Source organism: Molossus molossus, unplaced genomic scaffold, assembly GCF_014108415.1.
Source record: "Molossus molossus isolate mMolMol1 unplaced genomic scaffold, mMolMol1.p scaffold_m16_p_20, whole genome shotgun sequence".
Classification (NCBI taxonomy): Eukaryota; Metazoa; Chordata; class Mammalia; order Chiroptera; family Molossidae; genus Molossus; species Molossus molossus.
The window spans coordinates 47,423,946-47,438,001 of NW_023425356.1; the positions used below are offsets into that span (position 1 = coordinate 47,423,946).

The 14,056-nt window shown below is 36.1% G+C and overlaps 1 protein-coding gene across 11 annotated transcripts in view; it reads left to right on the forward strand.

Annotated features, from left to right (window-relative positions):
* COP1 (COP1 E3 ubiquitin ligase) overlaps positions 1–14,056 on the forward strand; it is a 128,441-nt gene that overhangs the window by 75,146 nt on the left and 39,239 nt on the right. For all 11 annotated transcript variants that reach the window (XM_036273095.1, XM_036273090.1, XM_036273094.1 and 8 more), the window contains one exon: positions 6,638–6,781. In XM_036273095.1, the coding sequence (XP_036128988.1) occupies positions 6,638–6,781 (144 nt within the window). The remainder of the gene's footprint in view (positions 1–6,637; positions 6,782–14,056) is intronic.

Below are 14,056 nucleotides of genomic sequence, written 5' to 3' on the forward strand. Positions count from 1 at the left end.
TCTCACTGATAGAAAAGGCTGAACCAGCCCTGGCCAGTTTGGCTCAGCAGTTGAGCATTGGCCTGTGGACCGGAGAGTGCCGGGTTTGGTTCCCGCTAGGGGCACGTACCAAAAAAAAGAAAAGGCTGAACCAGAAACTTTACTTTTAAAAATTTCCTCCTTTACTTATGGGTAATTTTGAGCTATTTAATACCATACTTATAAATCCACAAGGGGGCAGCATTTGTTTACTTTAACAGTATCTCAGCTAATCAGATAATTGACATTTATGAAAATTAGTGCTTATATTGAAGTTCATAGAGAGCTTGTCTTACACATAACATAATATCACTTTTGTACTTTTTCATAAATTAGGCATTCAGTAGCTACCAGAGAGGAGTGGTTTTAACATATAGTTTAAACTTTGACTACTTAGTAGCAATGCTATTTCTTAAATTCTTGGTTTGAATTTTACATACCTAGATTCTTATGTTTAAAATTACTGTATACTCCATTTGTAGTTTAGAGATAACATTTTTGCTCATGTTTTCTCAAATTTTTTACATTGAATTACATCAGACATTAGTAAATCATGAGAAGAAAATGGTTATATATGGAAGCATTCATTGCTGCTCGATCCGTCACTACACTGGAGGTGTGGTGGTTGATTTCTTAGACGTCAGTCCATGACACTGTATTTCACTGACTCATTTAATCTTTATATAAACCTTTGGACTAAGGCATTGCTTTGAATCCCATTCTTCAGATTAAGAATTGAGGTGAAGAGAAATTTTCTAACTTGCCTATGATCAACACCATGCTAGTAAATGACAAAACTAAGATTTGAACTAAGATATTCTGGCTCCTGAGTTCTGTTCTATGAGTCCTTTCAGGATCTTTTGAAACCTTTGAATAAGTTTCAGAAAACACTTCACTTTTGAGCTACCCAAAAGAATAAAAGGAATTAATTCTTTTGAGTTTCTGATACTTTGTACCCCTATATTGTCTTGTCTAACTTGGTTTCAATAGTGAACATGGTTTTGGGTTTTCATTTCATGTAAATACTACATTCAGATGCCTTTTTTATTTATTTTTTTGCCATAGTTTGAAACTACTCAAATTAAACTTTTTGTTGTTGTTGTAGCCAGTTATAAGGATTGGTTTTTTTACTAAATTTTATTTTATAATGATAGGCAGTGCTGATCCAGATTTAGAGTAACTTTTAATACATTCTTTATTACAGAATGCTGGAAGTTTTTCATTTGTACTTAAAAACAGGTCTCTAGGTAACTACTGACTTGTTTTCTAAGGAATAAGTGAGTTTTAGAATTGCTAATGTACTTTCTCTTTCAGTCAGATATTATGTTATTGTCTTAAGTTATTGGGCCATCTGGGGTTAGTGAGAAATATGAGAAATAGAAGTACAGAGGAAAGGATTACCTCTCAGAATTTTGCTCAGGAACAGTCTTTTAAAGTAGTAATTTAAGAAACTGTTCTAGGCTTGAAGCTTCACCAGGGAAGGGGTCTTATCTGTCTCATTTCCTGCTTCATCCCCACATCTGGCACGTGGTAGGTGCTCAATAGTAAATAGTTGTTGAATGAATGCATGAGTGAATGGAAAACTCTTGCCTGCTTTGGAAGAGTCTGGAGCAGTAGGGCTCTAGCAGTTGTCCACCTTAATATGCTGTTACATATTTGCTTGCTGGTAAGTATTCCTTTCAAGAAAGTACCCCTAGCCCGGCCCATGTGGCTCAGTGGTTGAGCATTGACCCATGCACCAAGAGGTTGCCAGTTCGATTCCCAGTCAGGGCACAAGCCCAGGTGTGGGTCAAATCCCCAGTGGGGGGTCATGCAGGAGGCGGCCAATCGATGTTCTCTCTCATCGATGTTTCTGTCTCTCTCTCCCTGTTCCTTCCTTTCTCTTTAAAATCAATAATGGGGGTTGGGGGGTAGGGAGTATTCCTAGGTTAAAAGAAAAGTTTGTAAATCACCAGTGACATAACAGAAGTCCAAGATTGTCAGCAGATGTTGATGAGTTTTCTACTTCTATAACACTTCAAGATGTAGATTAAAGGTGAAACACAGTTAAGCTTAAGCTTTTAAAGGTGCTCCATCTTCTTCTCCCATATAGCCTCTACCCTGAAATTTTCCTGTTCTCATTTTAATTCCTCTTATTTTTCCTGTTTATTTACCTTTGCTCACTTAGTCTGAGGCTTGTCATTAGTCCAGAGTGAAACCACAAACTTAAATCATTGTATACTTTTTACCACAAAGAGAGCATTAATTAGGTTAGCATTTTAGATTTTAGTAGCCTAGTAAAGGTTTGTCACTAATCAGAGCATAAAAAAGATGCCTGTGACAAAGGTTTAGAACTAGAATGTTGCCTTTTATTCATGATAAAATTACTTGCCTGGAAAAGAGTAGCATTTCCTAGCCTAATGACACTCTTCAGATAATCAGAGTAGAAGAGCAATTAGAATGGGTCTGTTTGTTATCCAAGAGATTAAAAAAAAAAAAAAAAAGGAGTAATGACTGGAAGCCACAATTTAAGGTTAACATAAGGAAGATCCTAACAGCAGTGCATAGAAGTGGAATACGCTTTAGCGCGGGGCAGTTGCCATATGCTCTTACGACTTTTTAAAACTAAGCTTTGGATTTTTGTACCTAAAAAATTTTTCTGTAATCCTGAGTTCAGTTATATATTCACCTGTATTTGTTCACAATATTTATTTTTGTTTTGATTTTTTAAAATTATACCTCTTCGGACCAAATACTGTAATTGCTGAGTACAAATTAGAGTGGTGTACAGATTAGTAAAGAGACAAACCTATGAGCCCATCTATAGAATAAAGTGTTGTAAGTGCTATGAATGCTCAGCAGGTCCTCAAATAACATTGTTTCATTCAACATTGCTTCATTATAACATTGATGAGAAAAAAATGATTCTAGCTAGAGCCACTTGCCTCTGCGGAGCTTGCATGTTCTCTCCACATCTGCATGGGTTTCCTTGAAATTATAGTTGCCACTGTCTCTTGAGGCATGCTATCATGGTAATAAATTAGACTTTTAGCAACTGTGTTCACTTTACATTTTCTTTTAATAAATTGGATTCTAGTGTTCAGGGATATTAATCTGCCTTGTTTGTCCATACCTGTTTTATAATTGGAAAAAAAAATATGATAGTGGGATATTGATGTCTTTGCATTGCTATGTGCCACACTGTACTAGACGTGTGCATTAATCAGCTGTCTTGTGTGATCTGTTGCCTTGATTCTTAATCACTTGACTGATGGCCGATTTGACAAAGAAAGAATTTAGCCAGTTACCTATATCTGAATTACGTTTTACAGCTGTTTAAATAATACATCGCTTTTTTAAAAAACAGTTGACACATATCAAGTGTGAAAGAAAAATGCAGTTTATTTCCATGTTTAAAATAATCTTCATTAATATTATTTTTCAAGGGAAATATGTTTGTGTATTTTCAAATTTAAAAAATTTTATGCAACTGAATTTATCATTGGAATACACTTTCATAAACCACTTGCTTTAAGAATTACTGGTGATAGTAGATAGCAGAAATTAATTTTATATTATAAGCAAGGTTTCTTACAATTCTCTTTTGAATTTAATTGCACAAGCAGATATGTTTCATTAATTTGTTTACCTTTTACTTTTTTTTGTTTTAGCCAAGCTGGTCATTGTTTATTATTTTTGCTTACATTTTGTAATTAAAGCAGGTGAAATATTGTATTGTGAAATAAGAGATCTATTTTGGATAAGCTCTGAAAACTACATTGTTCACTTGAGTTATTTCATGATCTGTTCTAGATCCTAATTATATTTATGTTTGGGAACAGATATGATTAAATCTGTCCAAGATTGGGAATAAATAACTCAGTGTTTAAAAGTACTTAAATTCCGAGTCTCAGTTATGTGGAAGTACTAGCATATTTTAAAAAGGCAGCTGTTTGTCTTTCTTTCCCTTTTAATCAAAATTTACTAGAAATAATATTGTTCTTTATACTTTTTGTCCAGTATTTCTCTTAAAATCTCATTTTTAATCTATACAGAATCTCAGTATCCCAGAATATAAAAAGGATATTGTACAGCCCTGGCCGGTTTGGCTCAGCAGTTAGAGCATCGGCCTGTTGGCCCGGAGAGTCCCAGGTTGGGTTCCTGCTAAGAGCATGTACCTCGGTTGCAGTTTGTCCCTGGCCCCGGTTGGGGTCGTGTGGGTGGCAGCCACTCTATGTGTCTCTTTCACATCAATGTTTCTCTCTCTCTTTCCCTTCCTCTCTCCTTCCTGCTCTATCTGAAGATAAATGTAGAAGTGTCCTCAGGTGAGGATTTAAAAAAAAAAAAAAGAACACTGTACAGGTTCTTCATAGCTCAGTATATTAAGAACAAAATATAATCAGAATGTAAGAAAATAATAGCAATGAAGTCAGAAGAAAAAGTTAATTTTTTAGTATGAGGAAAAAGAATGAGCAAATGTAGATAATTAATCTTTGTCGAAAAAAGAAAGAGCTGTCTTGTGTAATAAGATAGCAACAGAAAAAATAAGAGACTTACATCATCAAATCAATTCTTTTGACAGGTAGCATTTTTATTTGTTAGTTTTCTCCCTGCAGTGTCTTTGGACTATTGTTTTGATAAATTAGTGTTTAATCTTTTTTTATATTTTAAGAACTATAGTTTGGAAAGGGCATGTTAACTTCTACTGGCACTACATTGGAATGCCATGTTTGTAGGTGGAGGAAAAGTCTTTAGGGGTAATATAATTTGTTCTCCCATGAAGCTCAGCTACACCAAAACCTCCTAAGTTAAGTATAGGGTTTAACTCCAATAACTCTGTCCTTTGCCAGACACAGTAACATTTTTCCTTCAGTGGCATGAGGTTATAGATATAGTTAGGATAGTTGAAGAGTTGGTATCAATATAGTTATATTGCATTAGAATCCATAGGACAATAGCTGACATAGCATTTCAGTTGAGGTTGTACAATAGCTGACATAGCATTTCAGTTGATGTTGTACATCACTAAATAATCCTATTTTATTGGAGGGAGACCCAGGTGTCTCCGGACCTCGGGCTGATGCTCTAACCACTGAGCCAGACCGGCCAGGGCTATGGAAAATATTTTCAATGTGTACTTATTTTCCTTATTCATCAGCAGCAGCTCAACAAAGTTTCTTACTAAATTATTAACTAACCGTTAACTGTTCTGTGAAAGAATATCACAGGTAATCCATAAGTAAAAGTATGTTATGTAGGTATTTGTGTGCACTTAATGAATGATCGATATGTGCAGAGTACTACTCACATATCACCTTAGCCACTTATAAGCCAGCTACCTTTAGGCAAATTACTTCACCTCTAATCCTCAGTTTTCTCATGTGTAAAGGGGAATAAAAACAGTACCTATCTCATAGGGTTATTATGGGAATTAAATGAGTTCATGCATGCAGTGGTTATAGTTAGTGAGTGGTCAGTGAATCTTAGCTATTATCATGTAATTAATTGTAGATCAGTGGGAAATCTTTTTCTTTTTGAGAGAGAGAGAGAGAGATAGAAACATCCCTGTGAGAGAAAAGCATCGATCGGCTGCTTCCTGCACACCCCCTACTGGGGATCAGGTGGGCAACCAGGCATGTGCCCTAACCAGGACACTAACTGGGACCTCTCAGTCCATGGTACAACTCTCAAACCACTGAGCCACACCAGCTGGAAAGTGAGAATTCTTATATATTCTCTAACCTTATGGCTAAGCTGAACTGGTTGACTAATGTATGTGATAATCCGTATTATTCTTAATTCCTTTAGGGCACTTAGGTTTCTTTCTGGTTATATAACAATTTTGTTGAGGCTACAAGTTAAGTTCTATGAAGGTGAATGAGGTCTTTGCTTTGAAGTAGCTTATTTAAGAACTTTATAAAAGTCAAGAGGGGTGCATTCCTGAGTAGCTCTAAAAGAAGGGAGATTGTTGGTTTCCCCCTTGTTTGTTTGTGGTATAAGGAACCTATATTGCAGGTTCATAAGTCAGATCATGTATGTTTGGGAGATTAGAAATGGAATTGGGGAAACATAATTATAATTTAATGATTCCATTTTTATGTGTGTTTTATCCCTTTGTCACCATCTCTCCCTTAATTGCTTCAATAATTCCTCTTTTATACTAATTTATTTATTAAAATGACATAAAATACTATGAAATTATGTTGTTCTCACAAAATGGTAGGAAGGGGAATAGCTAGAATTTATGAAATGATTAATTAATAATTCTCTTTTCACTTATTTTTAATATTGCAAAACATTACATTTCCTCATTTTTACAGTATAACTTGTTAGCCTTGACAGTTGGGTAAATTGTAATATGGTTACTAAAACTGAAATGAAAAATATGCCAAGTTTCTAGGAACAAAATAATCATCTGTAAGCCCAGTTGTGTAGCTATGTACATTTCGCCACCACTTGTAATTTGAAATGTCTTGACCATGACTTAATCTAGACATAGGGCTTAGTACAATTTGAGGGCCTTTCATTGTAGACAGAATCACTTCAAAAATAGGAAAAAAAATTCTGAATAGTTGTCATTGTAAACTCACAAGTATAGGTAAATAGTCTTACTGACCGAGTATATACTTTTTTTTCTTAGTATTGAATTTGACCGGGATTGTGACTATTTTGCAATTGCTGGAGTTACAAAGAAGATTAAAGTCTATGAATATGGCACAGTCATTCAGGATGCGGTAGATATTCATTACCCTGAAAATGAAATGACCTGCAATTCCAAAATCAGGTACCTACATTATTTTCTTGGCATAATGCAGTGTGTGTATAACAACTGGTATGTATAATTAATATGAGTTTGTTATTTTACTTGCCTATGAAACTCCTTACTTATTCATGGTGAACACTACTTGCCTACAGAGGATACATCAGAATATTTTTCTTAGAGATATTGGTTGCTTTTCTTCTGTAGTTAGTATTTTTTATAGTTTGTCAAATGAAAGCTATTTTTCTTTCACTTAAATAAAGGTAGATGGCCTTTCATGAAGTGTTGAATAAGGATTACTGTAGGCTATGAATAGTGTCTGAAAGTCGGGAATTATTTCCCTGGCATGCACTGCACATCTCTAAATATTATAATTGTTTATAGTTTTAAGAATTCTTTTCATAAGAACATGCTGTTTCTTTTCATTGAGGGCATAGTATTTCATTTTCATGTACTAAGAGTTAGAGTTCATAATGAGTACAGTAAAATACTATATTCAAACCTAGGATACTGTTAAAAATTCAGGAACTGGGTTCTGTTCCTTATTTGCAACCCAAACTCTTAGAGGAATCCTAGAATCTTTATTTTTATTTATTTATTTATTTACCGTGAATATAAAATTTTTTATTTATAAACTAAAATAACAAAGGTTACTTATATGTACAACTTTTTTCTAAAGGATGTAGATCCTGAGGGTCTTCCTCTTCGGAGAATAGAATCTGTATTTTTAAAATAAGCTTCCTAAGCTGGCTGCATGGGCACTGGCTTCAAAGAGAATGATATAAAGAAATCATCTAATAATAAATTATTTAGAACTTTGAACATTTCTCAGTCATCCTTGTACCTTTTTAATTTGAATGAATGACATATATAGTATGTGTGTCTAATAATGTTAATTATATAGCAAGTACTACAGTCTTTATATAATTTGTTATAGCTTTTCTTTTGTTTTCTAATTTATTCATAAAAATGGTAGACTCATAGTATGCTTACTTACCAGTGGCACTTATCATTGAGAATCTGTTATAGTTTTTGTCCTAAGTGGAAAGAGTGCAACATGAGTAAGACATAATTTTATTTCTAATGTGGCAGGCATTGTCCTAAGTACTTTGTCTTAAGCATACCTATGAGATAGTTGCCTTTATTGCACTATTTTATACAAAGGAAGCTGAAGCACAGAAGAGTTCATGAACTTGCTTCAGATTATACACCTAGTCTCTGGAGGCTCCAGGATTCAAATAGGTAGTTTGATTCTAGAGTGTGTGTTCTTAACCATTTCATGCTCCTCATTTATAAAATGAAGAACATAAGAGTAGTATCTGTCAACATAAGAAACAATCAAACCTGTGCATAATTTTTGTGAGTTTATTTGAGCCACAACTGTCCACAATAGCCAGGTAGCAAAACTTCAACGGATTGAGATAATGCTCCAGAGAATGACAGTTTTGCATCTTATTTTATACATACAATCAAAAGAGAAGATATAAGTGGATTACATGAAATCCACTGGTGATAGAATAGGGAGGTGGGAGAAAGCAAAGCAGGGAAACCTCTGGGATTAGATGAAAAGTAAAATGATAAACACTACTTTTACGTAGGTGGATACAGAATAGTTAACAGTCAACAATTAGCTCAATAACAATGAGGGGATTTGTGGTCACCACAGAGCTGGGCCTGTGCTTAGAGGGGTCTGGAAAAAGGAAAATTTCTTTGGCATTCCAAAAATATGTTATCATAGATGCCAAAAGAAAATAGACAGGCTCAGTGAAGATACAGGTTGACCTTTGTCAGGGAAGAGGCCAGCCTAGGACATGACTACCTGCCATAAAGTGCTTTAAGTTAAAAAGTTTTAATTTTGGGAAATGGAAATGGCAGCAGAATGAATGGAAGCTACACAGACCGTCTCCTGGGGCCAAACTGGAATTACAACTAAAATTAAGACAAATCATCAAGAAAAAGCAACTGAAGAGCAGCTGGAGAGAGCCAGTACAACCAGGGACAGAGAGAGGACATTAAATCGAGCCTTGTAGGAACTGTGGAGGTGCGTGGGGGCGGGCTGGGAGCTCACAGGCTGTATTAGTTATGTGTGCTTCCTGCTAAGAAAGCGGGGGTGTTTTTAAAAGCACCAAATCTGCTACAGCCACTCACCTTGGTCTCTGGCAGAGGAAGGGCGGACTAGACTGGAACTGTGTGGAGAGAATCCAGGGCTCCTGGCTTGGGAGAGAGCTGGAGGGTTGGACGTGGGAAGTTCTGTACTGAATATCTCCCTCATAGGACAGTAGCCATCTTACTCAAAGAGCCCCTTCTCAGAGTTCTGGGGAGAAGCAATGACCCCTTCCAAACAACAATACCAGCCCAGGCCAGAGAAATGCAAATTGAGACTCATGAATATCTAAAGTCTGAAAACGAGCAAGTGCCCCATCTGCTGGAAATCCTCTTATAGCTGAGGGATTTTTCATTCAGTTGAGGGCTACAAATGGAGGCTCACCAAGTAACCGAGACTAAAAGCCTCCAGGCAAAAAGCTAGAGGATAACCGAACCTTTCCTTGGCTTGCAAATCTACCCAGGAAAGTAAGACTTGACAGTGGTGTTTAAAATGAGTCCTTCCACACTCATCCAAACCCAGTAGAGGGAGCTTCAACCAGTGGAACACCAACACCCACAGGGAAAATTTGGCAGGCTTCAAAACCCACTGAGACAGCCAAAATGGTAAAACAAAAAAGAAATCCCAAATGAAAGAACAAGATAATTTGACAGAAGAAATAAATGAAATGGAATTGAGTAAGATATCAGAGGGAGAGTTCAGAGTAATAATCATGAGGAAGCTCAGCAGCATGAGTAAAGACATAGAAGCATTGAAAACCAACCAATTGGAAATGAAGAATGGCATAACAGAAATAAAGTACACATTGGAAAGAACCAGCAGAGTAAAGGAAGCTGAGGACCTGATCAGTGAATTAGACAGGGTAGGAAAAAATCACCCAGTTAGAGAAGCAGAAAGAAAAAACAATTAAAAAACAGGAAGACAGCTCTGTCTGGTTTTGCTCAGTGGTTAGAGCGTTGGCCCGTGGACCAGAGAGTTTTGGGTTCGGTTCCCGCTAAGGGCATGTACCTTGGATGCAGTTTGTCCCTGGCCCCAGGTGGGGTTGTGTTGGGTGACGACCACTCGATGTGTCTCTCTCACATCGATGTTTCTCTCTCTCTCTTCCTCTCTCTCTCCCTCCCGCTCTATCTGAAGATGAATGCAAAAATGTCCTCGGATGAGAATTAAAAAAAACAAAACAGGAAGACAGCCTAAAAGAACTGTGGGACAACATGAAATGTAACAACATCTGCATCATAGGAGTGGCAGAAGAAGAATAAAATGAACAAAGGTTAGAGAATATATTTGAAGAAATAGTGACAGAAAATTTCCCTAGTTTGGGGAAGGGAAAAAGCCACACAAGTTCAAGAAGCAGAGAGAGCCCCAAGTAAGAAGAACTCAAAGAGGCCCAAGCGAAGACACACATAATAATTAAAATGCCTAAAATTAAAAACATAGAATCCTAAAGGCAGGAAGAAATAGACAACAGGTTACCTACAAAGGAACCCCCATAAGGCTATCAGCTGACTTCTAAATAGCTATACTGCAGGCCAGAAGGGAATAGCATGAAGTAATCAAGGTAAGAAAAACAAGGATCTGAACCCAAGACTACTCTGTCCAGCAAGGTTATAATTCAAAATAGAAGGTGAAATAAACAACTTTCCAGACAAAAAAAGGTGAAGGGAATTAATTAGTACCAAACCAGCACTGCAAGAAATGTTAGAAGGACTGCTATAATAAGCAGAAGAAATAGGAAGAAAAACAACCATAATAAACAAAGTGGCAATAAATAAGTACATATCAATTATAACCTTAAATAAAAATGGGTTAAACGCTCCAATCAAAAGACACAGTAGCTGACTGGATAAGAAATTATCTCACACACACACACACACACACACACACACACACATATATAGTTTAAAAGAGACCCACTTCATAATGAAAGACTCACATAGGTTGAAAGTGAAGGGATGGGAAAAAATTGTCCAAGCAAATGGAAAGGGGAAAAAAAGCTGGGGTAGCAATACTCATATCTAATAAAATAGACTTCAAAATGAAGGCCATAACTAGAGACAAAGAAGGCCACTACATAATATTGAAAGGGTCCATTCAACAGGAGGCTATAACCTTGGTAAACATATATACACCCAGTATAGGAGTACCAAAATACATTCAGAAACTCCTAGAGGATCTCAAAGGAGAAATTGATAGCAATACAATCATAGCAGGGTACTCACCCTGCTGACATCACTGGGTACAAAAAATTAACAAATAAACAGAGTCTCCAAATGATGCACTAGATCAAATGCATTTAATAGATATCTACAGAGAATTACACCCAAAAACTGCAGAATTCACATTCTTCTCAAGTGTACATGGGACATTCTCAAAGATAGACTACGTGTTAGGACACAAACTGAGTCTCTACAAGTTCAAGAAGATTGAAATTATATTAAGTATCTTCTCAGATCACAATGGCATGAAACTAGAAATCAGTTACAATAACAACTCTCAAAAACAATCAGACACATGGTGGCTAAATAGCATGTTATTAGACAATGAATGGCTTACCAGGGAGCTCAAGGAATAAATTTAAAATTTCCTGGAAACTGATGAAAATGAACACACAACAACACAAAATCTGTGGGACGCAGCGAAAGCAGTCCTGAGAGGGAAGTTCATAGTACTACAGGCCTACCTCAAGAAACAAAAAAAATTTCTAATTGACTTTCTAACCCTACAACTTAAAGAACTAGAAAGTAAGCAAAAAGAAAACCCCAGAGCAAGTAGAAGGAAAGAAATAGTAAAGGTCAGAGCAGAAATTAGCGATATAGAAACTAAAACACAACTCAAAAGATCAGTGAAACAAAGAGCTGGTTCTTTGAATAGATAAACAAAATCAATGGACTCTTAGCCAGACTCACCAAGAAACAAAAAGAGAGGACCCAGATAAACAAAATCAGAAACTAAGGAGGAGAAGTAATAGCTGACACCACAGAAGTACAAAGGATCATTAAAAAATACTATGAACAACTGTATGCCAACAAATTGGACAATCTAGGCAAAATGGACAAATTTCTAGAAACACAGTCTCCCAAAACTGAACATGGACGAAAGAGAAAACTTAAACAGACCAATAACAACTAAGGGAATTGAAGATGTAATCAAGAAACTCCCAACAAACAAAAGCCTAGGCCTGGATAGCTTCACTGGGGAGTTTTACCGAACATTCAGAGATCTAACACCCATTCTCCTCAAACTATTGCAAAAAATCCAAGAAGGAAGGCTTCCAAACTCATTTTATGAGGCCAGCATAATTCTAATTCCAAAACCAGATAAAGACACTACAAAGAAAGAAAGCTACAGGCCTATATCCGTGATGAACATAGATGTCAAAATTCTGAACAAAATATTAGCAGATTGGATCTAGCAATACATTTTTAAAAAATTATTCAACATGACCAAGTGGGATTCATCTCAGGGATACAAGGCTGGTACAATATTCGCAAATCAATAAATGTGATACACCACATAAAATGAAAGATGAAAAACATATGAGCATATCAATAGACACTGAAAAAGCATTTGACAAAATCTAGCACCCATTTCTGACAAAAAAGCTCAGCAGTGTAGGGGTAGAGGGATCATATGTCAACATAAAAAACGCCATGTATAAAAAAAACTACAGCCAACATCATACTCATTGGGCAAAAACTAAAAGCATTTCCCTTAAGAACAGGAACAATACAGGGGTACCCACTTTTGCCACTCTTATTTAACATAGTACTAGAAATCTTAGCCACAGCAATTAGACAAGGAGGAAAAATAAAAGAGATGCAAATTGGAAAGGAAGAAGTGAAACTGTCTTTTGCAGATGACATGTGCATAGAAAACTTTAAAGATTCCATCAAAAATCTAGAGCTAATAAACGAATTTGGCAAAGTGGCAAATACAAAATCAACATTCAGAAATCCTTGGCATTTTTATATACCAATAATGAACTAACAGAAAGAGAAACTAAAAAAAATCCCACTTACCATTGCAACAAACAAACTAAGGTATTTTGAAATAAACTTAACCAAAGAAGCAGAGGACCTGTTCTCAGAAAACTACAACATTGAAAAAAGAAATAAAGGAAGATATAAAAAAGTAGAAGCATATACCTTGTCCATGGATTGGAAGATTTAACATCATTAAAATGTCCATACTACCTGAAGCAATCTAATGGTTCAAGCTAATCCCCATAAAAGTACTAATGACATATTTCATAGAACTAGAACAAACACTCCAAAAGTTTATATAGAACCAAAAAAGACCCCAGATAGCCACAGCAATCTTGAAAGAGAAGAAAAAAATAGGAGGGATCACAATACCAGATATCAGGTTATACAATTCAAAACAGTCTGCTACTGGCCCAAGAACAGGCATATAGATCAATGGAACAGAACAGAGAACCCAGAAATTGACCCAAGACAGTATGCTCACTTAATATTTGACAAAGGTGGCAAGAGCACACGGTAGAGTAAAGACAGCCTCTTTAATAAATGGTGTTGGGAAAATTGGACAGCTACATAAAAAAATGAAGCTAGACCATCAACTTATACCATACACAGGAATAAACTCAAAATGGATAAAAGACTTTAATGTGACTCGTGAATCAATAAAAATCCTAGAAAAAATGTAAGCAACAAAATTTCAGACATAACATGGAGCAGATTTTCATTGATACAACACCTAGGGCAAGAGAAACAAAGGAAAAAATACACGAGACTCCATCAAACTAAAAAGCTTCTGCAGAGCAAAAGAAACAACCATCAAAATGGAAAGAGAACCCACTATATGGGAGAGCATAATTGCCAACAATACATCAGATAGGGAGTTAATTTCCAAAATATATAGAGTGCTCATACAACTCAGCAAACAGAAGACAATCTAATTAAAAAATGACAGAGGACCTAAATAGACACCTCTCCAAACAAGACCTGACAAATGGCCAAGAGACCTATGAAAAAACGTTCAGCGTCACTCACTAATCATTAGAGTTGCAAATTAAAATGACTATGATATATCACCTTACACCTGCCAAAGTGGCTGCCATCAACAAATCATCAAACAAGTGCTGGCGAGAGTGTGGAGAAAAGGGGACTCTAGTGCACTGCTGGTGGGAATGAGACTGGTGCAGCCACAATGGAAAACACTATGGTGTTACCTCA